The sequence below is a fragment of the Schistocerca serialis genome, chromosome 1 (assembly GCF_023864345.2).
Source record: "Schistocerca serialis cubense isolate TAMUIC-IGC-003099 chromosome 1, iqSchSeri2.2, whole genome shotgun sequence".
NCBI classification, from domain to species: Eukaryota; Metazoa; Arthropoda; class Insecta; order Orthoptera; family Acrididae; genus Schistocerca; species Schistocerca serialis.
The window spans coordinates 956,427,181-956,447,115 of NC_064638.1; the positions used below are offsets into that span (position 1 = coordinate 956,427,181).

Sequence of the window (19,935 nt, forward strand, 5' to 3'; positions counted from 1 at the left end):
TGCTGTACAGCGCCAGATTTGCACCTAGTGACCAAAGTAGGAACACATTTTTTCCATCGTGGATAGGTTACGCTTCAACACATGAGCATATCTACCAAGTTTCGCTGCCATGCGGTAATAACAGCCAATACTGGACCTTCGTGAATAACTGCAAGATAAAAATCACAGTATCAGGTCTGGAGAAGGTGAGGGGGGAAAGGGGGGGGGGCGATGCCACCAACTGCAGGTTGCCAGCTGATGCACGATCGATCCATCGTCGTGGTCGCTCAGTGTCCGCGTACTCACTATCGTCATTCTGGAAGTGTAAAATGGAAATGCCAGGTGGCTAGGGCCTCCCGTCGGGTTGACCGTTCGCCTGTTGTAAGTCTTTCGAATTGATGCCACTTCGGCGACTTGCGTGACGATGGGGATGAAATTATGATGATCAGGATAACACAACACCCAGTCCCTGAGTGGAGAAAATCTCCCACCCAGCCGGAAACCGAACCCGGGCCGTTAGGTACGACATTCCGTCGAGCTGACCACTCAGCTACCAGGGGCGTACACTGTGGACGTGTGGTGGAGCGCCATCCTGTAGAAGAATGAAATTAACAGAACCTTCTTGTAATTGCGGCATCAGCCACAACAGTAGAATGTCGATGGTAGTCTCTACAAGAGACACGTTTTGCCTCGACAAAGCACAAAACACGTTAACCGTTGGGGATCCACAGACACGTTCATCGACAATGTGGGGATCTCTGTTCTCCATATTCGCACATTGTGTTGCTTTTTTGCATCGTTTGGGTGACAGGTAGCCTCACTTCCAAAAATCATCCTGCAGATGAATTCGTCCTCTTCAATTAAGTGTGCATATCAATTCAAACCTGTTTCTGCAAACGTTTGTCACCATGTGTAATGGCTTGGAGCAACTGAATCCGATTTGTTTTCATTGTTGGTAGTGGAATTCCTGGCTCTATACTGACATGAGACGGTGACTTATAAGGACCTCCGAGGAAAGTTACCTTGATCCAATCGACCTGTTCTTCGGATATTGATAGCCGCTCAGTGCTTTTGGCTTTAAAAAGACGTCCTGTTTCCTTAAACTTCTGTATCCATTAGTGAATGGATTGTCTAGTAGGTACAGCCGTCCGAATGTGGTTCTTTATTGCCGATGCACTGCGGTTCCGGAGTCGCTCCTGTAGAACTCTATCATGCAAAATGCCTTCTTGTTGGTCAGGCAGCCACGTTGCTGGTGATCACTGTAACTAAACAAACATCTAGAGTCGCTGTTTTCAAACACAGTCAAACAATGAGGTGACAGAAGTCGTAGTACAGCGATATGCACATATACAGATGACGACTGTATCTCGTACATACGGCATAAAAAGGCAGTGCACTGACCGAGCTGTCATTTGTTCTCAGGTAATTCATGTGAAAATGTTTCCGAAGAGATCATAGCCGCACGACGGGGAATTGACAGGTGCTGAACGCGGAATGGTAGCCGGAGCTAGACGAATGGACATTCCATTTCGGAAATCGTTAAGGAATCCAACATTACAAGATCCACAGTGTCAAGAGTGTGCCGAGAATACTAAATATCAGGCATTACGTCTCACCACGGACAACGCAGTGGCCGACGACCTTCACTTAACGACTGGGAGCCGCGGCGTTTGCATAGAGTTCTCTTTGCTGACAGACAAGCAGCACTGAGTGAAATAGCCGCAGAAATGTAGGACGTACGACGAATGTATCCCTTAGGATAGTGCCCTGAAGTTAGGCGCTAATAGGCTATGACAGCAGACAACCGCCGCGAGAGCCTTTCCTAACAGCATGACATCGTCTTCAGCGCTTCTCCTGGGCTCATATCCATATCGGTTGGACCCTAGACGACTAGAAAACCGTGGTCTGGTCAGATGAGTCCCGATTTCAGTTGGTAAGAGGTATGGGTAGTTTTAGAATGTGATATATACCCCACGTTGCGATGGACCCAAGGTGCCAACAAGTCACTGTACAAGCTGGTGGTGGCCCCATAATGCTGTGGGCTGTCTTTACATGGAATGGACTTGGTCCTCTCGTCCAACTAAACCGGTCACTGACCCGGACACCATTTACAGCCATTCATGGATTTCATGTTCCCAATCAACGATGGCCGGCCGGAGTGGCCGTGTGGTCCTAGGCGCTACAGTCTGGAACCGCGTGACCGCTACGGTCGCAGGTTCGAATCCTGCCTCGGGCATGGATGTGTGTGATGTCCTTAGGTTAGTTAGGTTTAAGTAGTTCTAAGTTCTAGGAGACTGATGACCACAGCAGTTAAGTCCCATAGTGCTCAGAGCCATTTGAACCATTTTGATCCAAACAACGATGGAATTTTTATGGATGAAAATGCGTCATATCACCGGGCCACAACTGTTTGCGACTGGCTTGAAGAATATTCTCGACAATTCGAGCGAATTTATGGGACGTAATCAAGAGGTCAATTCGTGTACACAATCTTGCACCGGCAACACTTCCGCCACTTTGGGGGGGGGGGGGGGGGGCTGTCTTAACTGCCTCACCTTGTATAAGTAATCATCCACGCTTCAAATCTTAGTTTGATCACCTGAGAATGGGAGCATGATGGTCTGCCGAAATATCAACTGATTTCTACCGTTCCAAATGACTGAGCATCGGGGATACACTAAGATAAGCGATTAGTTTCAAATATCCTAGGTTACTATTGTTGCATATTGCTCAGGAGTTATTTCTGCATCGCAACATGAGATAGCCTATTCTCTATCTTCTCAATAAGAAGACGGAGGAAGTACAGCGTATGTCTTGCTTTCAGTACGCGGCGCTGCTGGGCGCGGTGTTCATAGCGGAGCTGGCGGCGGGCGCTGCGGCCGCGGCGAGCAAGGACCGTCTGGAGGACGTGCTCAAGACGTCCATGGAGGACTCCCAGAAGCACTACCAGAACTCCACCATCGAGAAGACCGCTTGGGACCGCCTGCAGACGGAGGTACGTGGCATCCCTTTCCGTGTAAGACCAGCAGCTCAGCTTCTAGAAAAAACTAGTTCATTTCGTCACAAAACAATATTTGACCGAGGATTTCGTTGGATATTTTGTTGTTATCCTCATTCACGAACACAGAATTAATTTCTCGTGTCACCCAAAATAGTGAGGCGATGCCTCTACTCTTGATGATATGAACAGTGTAGAGTGTTAGTTGGATTTTCCCACTTACCCCATATGGCGCGTAAGTAATGGACAGTGTCGTTCTTTTGGCTGTGGTTTCTAGTACCACTAATTTGAACAGCATTGATCTGTGTTCCTGTAGCAAATGATCATTCATACATTCGGAACTGCTGTCCTGCAGTATTCTTCTGGTAGTGTAGAATACGGTAATGTCCATTCTTCTTGGAGCCTTCGCCACTAGCAAGTGCCCTGGCCGAATTTGCGCCAACGCAGCATCCCACGTGGAACTTGGTTGAAAATCACGGGCGTAGCTGATAAGTAAGTTGTTTACTCTCATTTTCACTGCCACTTAGATAGAAAAGTCTCACGACACAGCACTTCTGCTGTTCAAAGTTGAGCATGCACTGATAAGCCAGAACATTACGACCACCGCCCACTGTTACGTTGTAAGCTGACTGGTGGCGTTGCGGGCCAAAAGTATGTAAGCGGAGCAGACACGGATGGGGAAGATGTGGGCAGCAAAAGGGGAAATCCATTGAGCTAAGCGACTTCGATAAAGAGCAGATTGTTACTACGCAGTCTGTCAATGAGTATCTCGAAATGAATGAAGCTGGTCGAGTTTTCACGTGCTACTGTCGTAGGAGTCTACGGAAAGAGGTAGAAGGATAGTGAAACTGCCACTCGGCGCTAAATGGTTGGACGTCCACGACTCTTCACAGAACGTGGGGTTCGGAGGCTTGTTTGCTCTGTAAAGTAGGATAGACGTGATCTGTGGCATCTCTGCCAAGAGAGCGCAATGCTGGTGTTTCTGAGTACACTGTTCATCGTACGTGGTTGAACATGGAGTTCCCCAGCAGACCACCCCTAAGTGCTCATATGTAGACCCAGCGACGTCATCAAATATGACTACAGTGGGCACGGGACCATCGGGATTCGACACTAGATCAATGGAAACTTGACTGCTATTAGAGTGAATCACATTTTTGCTACACTAGATTGATGGTCGTCTCTACATACGCCGTCATCGAGGTGAATGGCGGCTCGAAACATGCAGCTGGCGACGGACGGAGGCTGGTGGGAGAAGTGTTATGCTATGGCAGACACTCTCCTGCGCTTGCATGGGACCTGTGATAGTAATAGTATGCACGATTATCATGCGGAGGAGCCGGTTTCAGTTGCGAGTACTGAATGGCATTTCCATGGTAGGAGGACTAAAACGGGGAACACTCAGTCTCGTGGTGTCGACAGAGATACTACTTGAGGGAGCAGTAACAGATCCAGTGGCTGGGGAGCAGACAACGATCGGGAGAACGGTGTGCTGACTCCATGCCCCTCCATTCTGCACGAGAATGACGTCATTGACAGAAAATGACACAGTGGCTGTTTGCCATTGAATGGTCCGTCAGGGTTGAAACTTGATGCGGGTGTGAATCTATTGAATCGATATTATGTGGTGATGAAATCTTCCAACCACGTCAATTGCTTCCCGCCGTGAGTTCCTCGACTATTGTCAGGTTGTGACTGTCACTATATTGCTGCTGCCGTTCTTATACAGGGTGTTTGTAAATGAATATCGGGGTTTTAACGCTTTATAATATTTATTACATTAAACTTACAGTTATAAATGATATGTCAAACGAAAGAGCAACTCAAACAGTTGTGTTTGGCTTCAGAACGCATGCGCAGCGCGCAATGTTTCCGTCACCAACCGCTAGAAAGCGGTAGTAGCGAAGTGGCGACTAATGAACAGAAAGCGTTTTGTATTTTGCCGTTTGCATAGACCGAATCTGTAGTTACTGTGCAACGTGCATTCTGGCTGAAGTTCGGTTGTGATCCTCCAAGTGATAATAACATTTGTACATGGTATCATCAGTTTGAAGATACCAGCTGCCTTTGTAAAGGGAAGAGCACAGGACGACCAAGAGTTAGTGAAGAGACTGTTGAGCGAGTGAGAGAGTCGTTCACCTGTAGCCCAAAGAAATCAGCCCCGAAGGCTAGTTGTCAATTACAAGTTCCCATGTCGACTGTTTGGAAAGTTTTAAGAAAACGCGTACAACTACATCCTTACCATTTACAGGCTCTAAAGCCGGCAGACCATGGATTGCATGCCAACTTCGCAAACGAAATGTTGTTTCATGACAATGAAGATTTTCTGGATCATGTTGTCTTCAGTGATGAATCGACCTTCCACCTTAGTGGACATCTTAACTCTCACAATGTGCGCATCTGGGGCTCAGAAAATCCTCACGAGGTAGTACAAATGCAACGCGATTCCCCTAAAGTGACTGTTTTTTGTGCCGTATCCTGGCGGAAAGTTTATGGGCCTTTCTTTTTTGGTGAACCTACTGTAATTGGCACTTTTACCTTGATTCACTAGAGCAATGGCTCTTTCCTCAGTTTGAAGAAGATGCGCCAGAGAACTTCATTTTCCAGCAAGATGGTGCGCCACCTCACTGGCGTAGCACAGTACGTGAATGGTTGAACTTCACTGTACCCAAGCGCTGGGTAGGTTGCAAGGAGCCCAATGAAAGGGCTTGCTTTGCATGGCCTCCATGCTGACCCGACCTAACGCCATCCGAATTTTTCCTTTTGGGCTTCATCAAGGATCGTGTGTATGTGCCTCCGCTACCAGCAGACCTCCCTGAATTAAGAAACCGGATTGCAGCAGCTGTTGCTACAATCACTGAAGACACAATTATCAACGTTTGGGAAGAACTCGGCTATAAACTTGATGTGCCGTGTGACAAATGATGCTCACATTTAACATTTATAAGGTTCTTGGTAAAATTGTTTGAGTTGCTCTTTCATTTGACATATCATTTATAACTGCAAGTTTAATATAATAAATATTATAAAGCGTTAAATCACCAATATTCATTTATAAACACCCTGTATAAGAACGGCAGCAGCAATATAGTGACAGTCACAACCTGACAATAGTCGAGGAACTCACGGCCGGAAGCAATTGACGTGGTTGGAAGATTTCATCACCACATAACATCGATTCGATAGATTCACATCAGCATCAAGTTTCAACCCTGACGGATCATTCAATGGCAAACAGCCACTGTGTCATTTTCTGTCAATGACGTCATTCTCGTGCAGAATGGAGGGACATGGAGTCAGCACACCGTTCTCCCGATCGTTGTCTGCTCCCCAGCCACTGAATCTGTTACTGCTCCCTCAAGTAGTATCTCTGTCGACACCACGAGACTGAGTGTTCCCCGTTTTAGTCCTCCTACCATGGAAATGCCATGCAGTACTCGCAACTGAAACCAGCTCCTCTGCATGATAATCGTGCATGCTGGCCACTCACAATCGGAGGCAGACATAGGTTCATGATTACTCTAAATCATTTTTTACGAATGACTCGACCATTCCTTTAACACAGCCTTGGACAATATTCTTCCAGAACCCTGCCCAATTGAGCTATTGCTGACCTGCTAACGTCAGCAATACGTTTTATTCTAATCTACCTTGATTCTTCACGATACGGTAAACGCTCAATTTATGAACACTGCCATATTATTTGCAGAAATCTGCAATTGTGTCTCAAGGCAGTTCGTTGAATTCTTAGCCGGCCGAAGTGGCCGTGCGGTTAAAGACGCTGCAGTCTGGAACCGCAAGACCGCTACGGTCGCAGGTTCGAACCTGCCTCGGGCATGGATGTTTGTGATGTCCTTAGGTTAGTTAGGTTTAACTAGTTCTAAGATCTAGGGGACTAGTGATCTCAGCAGTTGAGTCCCATAGCTCTCAGAGCCATTTGAACCATTTGAATTCTTATGTAGTGGAATAATGATAGTAGATTTACATTTCTTGGAATTTTCTTGCTCCTCCACATTGGTTATAGGGTAAGATTATATCGAGTCATTAGCCTTACACACCAAAATCTTTTCGGACATTCTGTTCTCTCCCAGTCCTTCTTTATACTTTAACTTATCGACCACTACTTTGTCTCAACAAGTGATTCCAACGATGTCTATTCAGTACTATTAGTGCAATACTTACTAACAGGTTTTTATAATATGCGTAACAGGTTAGTAGATGTACTATCATGGTACATTTAGAATTTCTCACTATTTAAAAATGTCATTATAATGAGTGCGATTCCTGTTTTCGATTCCTTGTCATGTGTTACAACAGTACATCGAATCTCGGACACATAACAAAAATAGCGAACTTAGTCATTCTGAATAACGACCTGCTGAAATAATGTATCCGCTGTTGCCTCAGCCTCGCGACTATGGAGCAGGTAAAACGGTGTGAATCCTATAGTGTCTTGCTTCGCTATACGATGTATAGCACTTTGTCTAAGTGTTACAAATACCAGACTTACTTTGTTAGTCATGCTGAAGGCCCTCCCGACTGCGAAATCTACTTGTTCATAGGATCTACTCGTATTGTCTGGGGGAGGATGCACAACCTCACAAACTGACCGCCAATCACAGTCCAAAAAGCTTATGTATTAACACAAATTACTTAGGTGTCACCGCAAAATGTACTGTGAAGTTCTATAATTTACAGGAATCGCATTTGCTTATTCGTCACAATGACATTTGATTGAGTGGTATGTGAAGTCACTACTGTTTCATACATTGGGGTTGAACGTTAACTTCATCGGCTATATTTCACAGTTCGTTCAGGGATCTTTTTTGTAATATGTACGTGGTCTGCGGCAGTTTGTGGTTGATAATTGTATTTAGTTTGATTTCTTCTTCCATTTATCCTCGTATCTATATTTCTCTGGAAATATCTGCATAACAGCGCAATTGTCAACTGTGTGCACTGTGTAACCTGCTTGTGCACAAACTTGTTTCATTCACCCGCACCACGGTACTTGCTCTTGACAACAGCAACGTTCACTTTACTCCTCGGCCTCAAGTTTGCATTCAGCACAGCTCGCTTCTGTGTTGGGTATGCTGTACGTTGGCAGTGACACACAGCAGTATAGAGAGACTTACCGACAGAGAGCTGGCCTATGTGCATATCCTGTATCGTACACTGAATGCAGAGGAAGAACAGCATAACACCACTAAGTCAGCAGCTTCCGCAGTGACGGTAGCCACATCGCAGTACTTTGCGTCTACTGATAGGTGTTGTATTACTCTGTGTTGTACATTTTGGTGATTGCTTATAAGAGGCTGTTTCACTGTTGTGAAGACATTTTCAAAAAAACAAAGTTAAATGGGGTAACAAAGTGGACAAGTAATGGTCAAATGGCTCTGAGCACTACGGGACTTAACTTCTGAGGTCATCAGTCCCCTAGAACTTAGAAATACTTAAACCTAACTAACCTAAGGACATCACACCCTTCCCTGCCCGAGGCAGGATTCGAACCTGCGACCGTAGCGGTCGCGCGGTTCCAGACTGTAGCGCCTAGAACCGCTCGACCACTCCGGCCGGCGGACAAATAATAATTACACTATTTTTCTGTAATGAGCTACTAGAGAGCATGGATCCCTTATAATAAAACACTCAGAAAAAATCCCTGAAAAATCTACGGAATTTGTTGAGTTGAGGTACAATATATCATTGTGTCTCTGAAAAATCTACGGAATTTGTTGAGATGAGGTACAGTCTGTATTTATCATTGTGTCTCTTGTAATAAGCTTATAGTAAGGTCATCTATTATCAGTCGCAATATGCATTGAAAGAAATATTGGAAATGGTTTTGGAAGAATGCTTTATTATGTTTACATTCACATTAGCACACTGTAAATGTCCGTGATGAGTGTCAGAGGGTAATCCTTTCCGCCATACAATTATGTGCTTATTTTTGTATGTAACATAATAATATTGCTACATAATTACGCTGTGCTATATAATTAATTTGATATGCTATGGATGTATTGACTTGACCAGAACTATCAAAATAAATCAAGGATTTAGCTCTTTCCCATAGTATCGAGTACGGTAACTTCCCTCACTGTTCTCAAATTGACGGCATCTGTTATGTCTGTATGAATGCTTTGTCTCACAGCGACATGAACTGATAACATTATTTCAGGCTTACACCCGCATCAACTGGTTCAGTATCCACGAGCTTTAGGATGGGAGTTTCTCGGCCATTGTCAAAAGGTGACTGTCCTGTTGCTAGAATTTTGATGATGATGGGGTCCATAGTGTTCGTTAAATATTTAAATGAAGTGATTCCGCTTTAAGATGTTAATATATTATTTACTGCGATTGCAATTTCGACCCATGGTCACTTTTCAGCATTGCGGGATGTTGTAACCCATTCAGTAACATAAAGCTGCTTCATGCTGGAACATAGTTTCCAACAGTGTAAACGTAAATACTTGTGACAGTGTAACTTTGGCCGCTGTTCCATAGACAGTGCGAGCAAACGTTAGAAATTTGGTGAAATGGCAGCAGATGTGACAAACAATTAGGCCAAATTTTTCGTGTAACATGAGTGGTAGATGGATCACAATGCTTTTTGTAAGTTTACATCTTTTTCGCTATTATGATCCACCTACCATGTAAGTTACACGAACATTTTGACATAGGTGTTAACATGTCTGTTCTCATTTCACCAACTTTCTAACGTGTACTAACATTTTGTATGAAAAGTGTGGATAAATTTACACTATCACAGGTATTTGCGTTTACACTGCTGCGAAATTTGTTACAACCTGTCACAGCTTCATGTTAATGAGTGGGTTACAACATCCCAAAGTACTTGACATGAGCTTTGTCAAAACTGTAGCCGCAGTACATATTATTTCAACAGCCTAAAGCGGAATGACGTCATTTAAAAATCCGCTATGGCTGTTGCTTCCATCCTCACGTAGCCGTGTTACTGCCTTGCCTGTCGCATCACTGCTGTCCAGGCTAGCGTCACCGAACACAAAAACACAAAAAACTGTTACAACAACTGAAATTTTGTAAGTCATTTCATCGATGACACGTAAGCAGAAGGGCCGTAAGGAGGACACGAAGGAGCTCTCCTTTTGTTTTCTGTGGTTCAGCGACACGAATACCTCTTAAGAGGCATATAATTGATTCAGGTCCCCAGCAAAAACCCATGATACCCATGGAAGATTATGTAGGCTCGAGATATGGGCGTAAATAGTTTTATATCGTGCAAACTCTGTAAGCAACTGAAGACCACCATGAGAAATGTTTCTGCCTATGACCATAACTACGGCATCCCGAGAAAACAATGGTAGCAGAACATGCTTTGGGAAACGGAAACCAAATTGCATTCTACGAATTATCTAACATTAAATGGAAAAATGGTTTCTGGGATAGCAAAATAAAAGAAGCAGTAAAGATAAAAATATCTGACAATTCTCTCGATAAAGACAGCGGTTTGTAACGAAACATAGCTTCAAGCTTGCGACTCGGCCATCGAGAGGTTGAAGCCGGCGTGAAACGTAAACATTACCTCATGTGGCGCTGGAATGGGTACAGTGACGTCACAGGTGGTCTCATGGAAATGGAAACAGCAACGACATTACAGACACCACTTGACAATAATCGAGAAGCACTCGTCCGAAAGCTCGTGTCGTTTAACCACTTTACACTGCTGGAAACTCTGGAAAATTTTGTTAACCTTACATATATATTGCGTAGCACGTAGAACTACGCTTGGAGACTTAATGTGTATCTTCACCGAGAATTTCACTTTAAAGGTAACAAACACAATATTTAGTCAGTAAGAATCTTGCACTATGCTGTTTACAATAATGCAGTTGATTTTAATGTTCATCTTCACAGCTTACATGTTGCGGTGTAGAAAATTCGCAAGAATGGAAGCCTTCTCCTCCAAAATCCTGCTGTGCAGACCCAGACCTTTGCTTGAAAGTTTACACAGACGGTTGTCTAGAGAAACTGAAGGATGAAGTGAAGAGCAGTGCAGTGCTTCTAGCGGGAGTCGGTATCGGCATTGCCTTCATTGAGGTAAATAATCTTAATAAGTTAATTTTATCATTCTCATAATATTTAGACCCTACTATTGATTTTATAGTTAATATCTAAATTAACACTTGATATTACCACTTTATACCTGTATGATCTTTCTGAACCACGTGTTCAGAAGGAGAGTTATTTTTGTGTAATGCTTATTTGCTTGCTAAGCAGTTCGAATCCAAACTTTTTGATAGACATTCAAGCATACGAGTGGGGCACATTGTAACACTAATATATAGTTCATCTTTCCCCACCAAAGTGTCCTGTAAATGTGGCTGTGTGAATCTTTGTGGAGGTTAGAGTTATTATGAGTAGTATTAGAAATGAAAGGAGGAGAAATGGTGAAACACTATTCTCACTTCTCTACAATATCAGGAAAGAGACCGCAGAGGTAAATTCCATCATTCTACAATGAAACTATCAACAATATGGGGTGTATCAAAAAGAACTTTACAACTATGAAAACGCAAAAGAATAAAACTGAAGAAACCGCGAAAAGGTGGGAATTTAAGGACATGGGACATGGATAAATTGACTAAACCAGAGGTTGTACAGAGTTTCAGGGAGAGCATAAGGGAACAATTGACAGGAATGGGGAAAAGAAGTACAGTAGAAGAAGAATGAGTAGCTCTGAGGGATGAAATAGTGAAGGCAGCAGAAGATCAAGTAAGTAAAAAGACGAGGGCTAGTAGAAATCCTTGGGTAACAGAAGAAATATTGAATTTAATTGATGAAAGGAGAAAGTACAAAAATGCAGTAAATGAAGCAGGCAAAAAGGAGTACAAAGGTCTCAAAAATTAGATCGACAGGAAGTGCAAAATGGCTAAGCAGGGATGGCTAGAGGACAAATGTAAGGATGTAGAGGCTTGTCTCGCTAGGGGTAAGATAGATACGGCCTACAGGAAAATTAAAGAGACCTTTGGAGAAAAGAGAATCACTTGCATGAATATCAAGAGCACAGATGGAAACCCACTTCTAAGCAAAGAAGGGAAAGCAGAAAGGTGGAAGGAGTGTATAGAGGGTCTATACAAGGACGATGTACTTGAGGACAATATTATGGAAATGGAAGAGGGTGTAGATGAAGATGAAATGGGAGATACGATACTGTGTGAAGAGTTCGACAGAGCACTGAAAGACCTGAGTCGAAACAAGGCTCCGGGAATAGACAACATTCCATTAGAACTACTGATAGCCTTGGGTGAGCCAGTCCTGACAAAACTCTACCATCTGTTGAGCAAGATGTATGAGACAGGTGAAATACCCTCAGACTTCAAGAAGAATATAATAATTCCAATCCCAAAGAAAGCAGGTGTTGACAGATGTGAAAATTACCGAACTATCAGTTTAATAAGTCACAGCTGCAAAATACTAACACGAATTCTTTACAGACGAATGGAAAAACCGGTAGAAGCCGACCTCGGGGAAGATCAGTTTGGATTCCGTAGAAATATTGGAACACGTGAGGCAATACTGACCTAACGACTTATCTTAGAAGAAAGAGTAAGGAAAGGCAAACCTACGTTTCTAGCATTTGTAGACTTAGAGAAAGCTTTTCACAATGTTGACTGGAATACTCTCTTTCAAATTCTAAAGGTGGCAGGGGTAAAATACAGGGAGCGAAAGGCTATTTACAATTTGTACAGAAACCAGATGGCAGTTATAAGAGTCGAGGGACATGAAAGGGAAGCAGTGGTTGGGAAGGGAGTGAGACAGAGTTGAGCCTCTCCCCGACGTTATTCAATCTGTATATTGAGCAAGAGTAAAAGAAACAAAAGAAAAATTCGGAATAGGTGTTAAAAACCAGGGAGAAGAAATCAAAACTTTGAGGTTCGCCGATGACATTGTAATTCTGTCAGAGACAGCAAAGAACCTAGAAGAGCAGTTGAACGGAATGGACAGTGCCTTGAATGGGGGATATAAGATGAACATCAACAAAAGCAAAACGAGGATAATGGAATGCAGTCGAATTAAGTCGTGCGATGCTGAGGGAATTAGATTAGGAAATGAGACAAAGTAGTAAAGGAGTTTTGCTATTTGGGGAGCAAAATAACTGATGATGGTCGAAGTGGAGAGGATATAAAATATAGACTGGCAATGGCAAGGAAAGCGTTTCTGAAGAAGAGAAATTTTTTAACATCGAGTATAGATTTAAGTGTCAAGAAGTCGTTTCTGAAAGTATTTGTGTGGAGTGTAGGCATGTATCGAAGTGAAACATGGACGATAAATAGTTTGGATAAGAAGAAAATAGAAGCTTTCGAAATGTGGGGCTACAGAAGAATGCTGAAGAGTAGATGGGTAGATCACATAACTAATGATGAAGTATTGAATAGAATTGGGAAGAAGAGGAGTTTGTGGCACTACTTGACAAAAAGAAGGGACCGGTTAGTAGGACATGTTCTAAGGCATCAAGGGATCACAAATTGGAGGGCAGCGTGGAGGGCAAAAATCCTAGAGGGAGACCAAGAGATGAATACACTAAGCAGATTCAGAAGGATGTAGGTTGCAGTAACTACTGGGAGATGAAGAAGCTTGCACAGGATAGGGTAGCATGGAGAGCTGTATCAAACCAGTCTCAAGACTGAAGACCACAACAATAACAATTTACTTACAAACATAGCTTTGGTGTCACTTTAGAGCAAATTACATCAATGTTTTTTACCTTATATCCAAACAAGTTCATCATGTCTTCCATCAGCTACGCAGCACGCATCCCATCTGAAGTCGATTTCTTGCCAAAGTAGTTGCACCACGTCAGGCGCGACTTATTCAGTTGCGAGGTAGATTCTACCGCTGAGCTATGGTAGAGAAACCGCTAAAGTTGGAACAAACAGTGCATCTTTGATAAATTTCCGAAAGAAAAAGTCAAGAGGTGTAAGGTTCCGTGAATGTCTGGGCCACGCAATTGACCCACCCTTGCCAATCCACTTAGTAGGAAAGAGGACATTAAGAAATCCCGGATGGTGGGGATGTAACCGTTTTCTTAACACACGCCAAAAATTCATATATGGGACGCTCAGCTCTCGAGAAGCACGCCATTTCGATATTGCACTGTTCATAAAGCTTTGACTCACTTTCTCTATGGCGTTGTCAGACGCTCGGGGGTGATCCGAGGATTAGCCATGTCTTATCAAACATCCACTTTCACAAAATTATTTAAGGCACTCATAGATGCAATTGGGTCGATCTTTACCATACTATGTACAAAACTTACGGTGCACGGTTGTGGCAGACATCGACCCTTCAAAGCAAAACATTCAGGGATCATACTTGGGACCGATGGTGGAATCCTTTGCTTGAACTTCCGCTAGTTCCTGGGGTGCAGCGATACTGTACTATCGTAACAAGTGAGTCAAAATTTTATTTATTTTCCCTAAAGATGCCACCCAGATCAAGTGTGTAAGTCGTATGAATAAGTTTGTACCAATTTTAAAAATTGTAAAGTCCTTTCTGATACATCCTGTACATGGCGTCACCCTGAAACATACCTGAGACGCTTGTGACTTACGTAGAATATTAGCGCAAAGCCTAGCTTTAAGTAAAAATAGATAATCGTCTACGTTTCTCTTTTTTCTTGCGGGCTCTCGTAAACTGGTAGACCCCTTATGATGAACTGGTACATACGACCCGACCAACTAAGGCTAAGTGTCACCGCCCTGGCATGAGCTATATGTACGGCGTGGTCAGAAACAGTCTGAAAAGTTTGTAAGCGTGTTGCAGGATAGGCAGTGCTGAGAAATAATTGTTAAGAAAAAAATTCGATACGTTGTGCCATTTCCCTGCCAATCAAGTAATCGCACGCAAATGTACACTACTGGCCATTAAAATTGCTACACCAAGAATAAATGCAGTTGATAGACGGGTATTCATTGGACAAATATATTATACTAGAACTGACTTGTGATTACATTTTCATGCAGTGTGGGTGCATAGACCCTGAGAAATCAGTACCCAGAACAACCACCTCTGGCCGTAATAACGGCCCCTTATACGCCTGGGCATTGAGTCAAACAGAGCTTGGATGGTGTGTACAGGTACAACTGCCCATGCGGCTTCAACACGATACCACAGTTCATCAAGAGTAGTGACTGGCGTATTGTGACGAGCCAGTTGCTCGGCCACCATTGACCAGACGTTTTCAGTTAGTGAGAGATCTGGAGAATGTGCTGGCCAGGAACGCAGTCGAACATTTTCTGCATCCAGAAAGGCCCGTACAGGACCTGCAACATGCGGTCGTGCATTATCCTACTGAAATGTAGGGTTTCGCAGGGTTCAAATGAAGGGTAGAGCCACGGATCGTAACACATCTGAAATGTAACGTCGACTGTTCAAAGTGTCGTCAATGCAAACAAGAGGTGACCGAGACGTGTAACCAATGGCACCCCATACCATCACGCTGGGTGATACTCCAGTATGGCGATGACGAATACATGCTTCCAATGTGCGTTCACCGCGATGACGCCAAACACGAATGCGACCATCACGATGCTGTAAACAGGACCTGGATTCATCCGAAAAAATGACGTTTTGCCATTCGTGCACCCAGGTTCGTCGTTGAGTACACCATCGCATGCGCTCCTGTCTGTGATGCAGCGTCAAGGGTAACCGCAGCCATGGTCTCTGAGCTGATGGTCCATGCTGCTGCAAACGTTGTCAAACTGTTCGTACAGATGGTTGTTGTCTTGCAAACTTTCCCATCTGTTGACTCAGGGATCGAGACGTGGCTGCACGATCCGTTACAGCCATGTGGATAAGATGCCTATCTCGACTGCTAGTGATACGATGCAGTTGGGATCCAGCACGGCATTCCGTTTTACCCTCCTGAACCCAACGATTCCACATTCTGCTAACAGTCGTTGGATCTCGACCAACGCGAGCAGCAATGTCGCGATACGATAAATCGCAATCGCGATAGGCTACAATCCGACCTTTATCAAAGTCGGAAACGCGATGGTACGCATTTCTCCTCCTTACACGAGGCATCAAAACAACGTTCCACCAGGCAACGCCGGTCAACTGCTGTTTGTGTATGAGAAATCGGTTGGAAACTTTCCTCATGTCAGCACGTTGTAGGTGTCGCCACCGGCGCCAACCTTGTGTGAATGCTCTGAAAAGCTAATCATTTGCATATCACAGCGTCTTCTTCCTGTCGATTAATTTCGCGTCTGTAGCACGTCATCTTCATGGTGTAGCAATTTTAATGGCCAGTAGTGTAAAAGGCCCACCAAATAACAAGTCTCAGATAGTGTTCGAGACTGCTCAGCCTTTGGTCTACCTTACCATAAACAGTTTTTATATCACTCTCTTGTTCGGTTTTAGGAAACCAAATGAAGAATACGTTCGGTGCATCATCTATGGCGAGCCCCTTGAACTTAAGCGTTCAATGGCCTGACTGGCTGACTTCCATGCTGATTAACTCGGAAACGACAACCTATCGATTTTTTTTATTAACAGTTATTTCTCAGCACAGCTTACAATGGGACATCCTTACAAGCTTTTCTGACTTTTTATAACCACCCTGTATAATAATATTGACAGTGTAGTGATGTGGCTGGTCAAAAAAAGAATTCAGCATCTCAAAGAATCAGCAGAAAATGGAAGGTTCGTGATACATATATAACTAATGACTAATTAAAGTGCCAGGCTTCCAAAATCATAAGAATATCAAAATCACAAACTTGAGAAATTTACAGTGATCAGTCAATGCTCTTAATGATTTCTATACAGACCAGTTGTGGAACCACATTCATCATTAGAAGTCTACCAGTTTGTGAGTGCCCGCAAGAGAAAAGAAAAACGTAGATGATTATCTATTTTTATTTGATGTAAAGAGTGTATCAAAAACAGTCCGTATTTCTGAAACTAATAAACATGTACAATGAATTTTGTTTTTTGATAAATAGGAAACTCGAAAAGTTTTTTTTTCATGCCTTTTCATAGGCGTTCAATATGCCCCCCCTTGAGATGCACAGCATACGAGTATATCAATGCAGTATTCAGATTGTTCCCATACTGGAGCGAGCATATCTTGAGTTATAGCTTCCACAGCTACTGTTATGTGATGTCTCAGTTCATTCGATGTTGTTGGTAATGGAGGCACATAAACAGTCTTTTATAAACCCCTACAAGAAATAATCACATTCAGTCTGGTCCGGTGACCTTGGAGGCCAGTAATATCAGGCTGAATCATTTGGTACAGTGCGAGTGGCCCACTGTTCAGTAATCCTTTGATTTAAAAAGTCCCGCACTTCCAGATGCCCGTGTGGTGGTGCCCCATCCTGTTGGTAAGTGAAATTGTTCAGATCAGTCTCCAACTGTGGGAAAAAAAGTTCTCAAGGATGCAGGAAGTTCTCATGCATGACAGCTGTGTTTATCATCTGTGTCAGACACTCGGGGTTGGCCCTGCGATTTGGCTTTACACAAACAACCTGGTTCTCAGAATTGGTCATGTCATCGTCTAATGTTCTGTGCTGTAGGAGAATCCACACCATACCTAGTACGTAAGTCATGCTGAACAGTTATTACTGACATGCACTGTGCAAAACATAGAACACAAAATGTTTCGTTTTGTCCCAACACCATTTTTACTAGAACTGAAGTGGGTGCACACTCCTGCTGCCTAGCAGGAACTACTTTAAACTCGAGAGTTTGCTCTTTCAACAGTACATTGTTCATGCACATATCTCAAATAACCTAATAGTTATTATTTTTTTTAAAATCTGATGGTTCTTTTTGGTATACACATTATTTCTGAGGTGAGAAACTGGCTGTTGGCATCTGTCTCGGCTTCTTCAGCAGATCTTTGACTTTTCTGATGTTTCGCTGCTATGAGTGGCTGGCATTATCAAAGCTTCACCCTTCTTCTCTGGTAGTGGACTGGAGTCGAGCTCACAGCCTTAGATTGTATGTACCTGGCACACCAACATCCAAAGGCTTTTCCATGGTCATGTCTGGTGTAGTTCTCCCCTTGCTACCTGCAGCACTCGTTCACCACAGCATGGAGACCTGGGACCTGCTCACCTTGAGGCTTCCTTCTTTCTTCTTGAAGCTATTGTCATGTTTGTGAATTATTATGAGGACAGACATGTGATTGTTTACACCTGCTGAGAAAATATAATTGAAAATAAATCACATTTACACAAATTCTGATTCAATAATGTTGGCAAAGGAAATCTGGCATGTCCTAACCTAACATAACCTAACCTAATCTTCCAAATGAATGAAATGAATATTTGTTTCAACTGATTTATTGTGTTTGATGTAAAACTAATTCTACATGCAAAGCAGAAGTTTGAACTCCTTTCTTCTCAAATAAAAGACCATAGACTCAACTGCTACACGTCCTGCCTAGATCTGAAAACGTAATGAAAAAAAATCCTGCGAGCCTTTGTTTATCTGTTTGAGTGTGATTCTCAGAAAACTGGTTCATTTCTAATATGCTGGGGATTTGCAGGGAAAAAGTGCTGCAGCTAGCCAAAACTTCCCTGAACTGTTTAAGGCCTTTAAAAGTGAAAACTATTCCTTAGTAACTGAGAAAAAGAAAAAAAATCTTCTTAATACTGTTGTGAACCATTTATGACATTGGAATTAATTATCTTTACACAAATGTGTGTGCGTTGTCACATGTGACCTTTATTGTATTACAGAAGTGTATAATAAGTATATCATTTAAATTGATGATGTATTCCACTGATGCTATCAGCATTTTTTAATCCCTGTTATAAGCATTCACAGCAGTTGAATACTGTGCTCCCAGATCAATTCTTTTTTCAATTATTGCTGAATAAAACATATAGATAACAAAGTAACTGGTATATTGCTGCTACCAAAAGTTTCTCCTTTCAACTATAAGCAATAATAAAATTTTTACGTGAATAACTGTAACTGTTCTTCTCAAGCTTTAACAAATGTTTCTTTTCTTTTTCAGCTTGCTGGGATAGTCCTGGCATTGTTCATGGCCACGTCCATTAAGAAAAGTGTTGATGGTGGAGGGGGAAACAGTGGTGGTGGAAATGAGTGAAAATTTTGTCAGTGCACACCTTGTATTGAAAAATTAACAACATTTGCTTTTTGTGTACTAAAATGCAATGTTATTATTGAAAATTACCACTGGCACTTTGTGGTCACAGTTTTTTAATGTTAGGCATTAACTGGTTTGCACATTTCTATTTTAAATGCATCTAATAAAATACTATCCAGAAATCATTGGACAGTTTCTGAATTTTCCAGTATGTATCTGTTGACACTTCTGCATTGTCTCCAGATGATTTTATATATCAAGAACACAAAAAAAATTGTGTGTGTGGAAAACCAATGGACAGTTATAACAGATGTAAATATTTTACTTGTATGTGTGTAAATATGAGCTTAACCAGAACATTGTGAATCACTTGTATCTGTTTCTTAAAAAATAAAAATAGTAGAAAAAATATGAATCAAGAAATACACATCATTGTTACAGAACTACAAACTTCCATTTAGTTTATAACACTTCCGTCTGCTACTACTATACCATAACCTCTAAGTTGGATGCAGTTCGTATAGTGAAATTATTTTTATTAAAGCAATTACAGCATAAAGAAGCAGAGCACTGTTACCCTGTGAAAGGAATTTAGTTGTGTTGACCATGATATACCTAACGGAGGTGGCTTATCAGAAGTGAAAGTCAGAATTACGGAAATATTTAAACAGTAACAAACAATATTTTACCTATCTACACAGTTCAAAGAATAAAGAAAACGGTCGCCAGCCTAATTAGGCATAAGAATGAGTAACATTCTTGTTCAAGAAAATGGATGTGAGTAACCTAAATGGACAAACACTGCCTATACTTTTGTCACTCGAGAGTGTAATGAACTCTGACACCTTCATAT

At 42.5% G+C, this 19,935-nt stretch overlaps 1 protein-coding gene across 1 annotated transcript in view; it reads left to right on the top strand.

Moving 5' to 3' along the window:
• The window catches only part of LOC126458586 (23 kDa integral membrane protein-like), a 53,570-nt gene extending 34,141 nt beyond the window's left edge, over window positions 1–19,429 (top strand). Inside the window, exons 3-5 of the mRNA XM_050095727.1 lie at window positions 2,804–2,974; window positions 10,874–11,056; window positions 18,990–19,429. Coding sequence (XP_049951684.1) covers window positions 2,804–2,974; window positions 10,874–11,056; window positions 18,990–19,082 — 447 coding nt within the window. The 3' untranslated portion in view covers window positions 19,083–19,429. The remainder of the gene's footprint in view (window positions 1–2,803; window positions 2,975–10,873; window positions 11,057–18,989) is intronic.
• The last annotated feature ends 506 nt before the right edge of the window (window positions 19,430–19,935 follow it).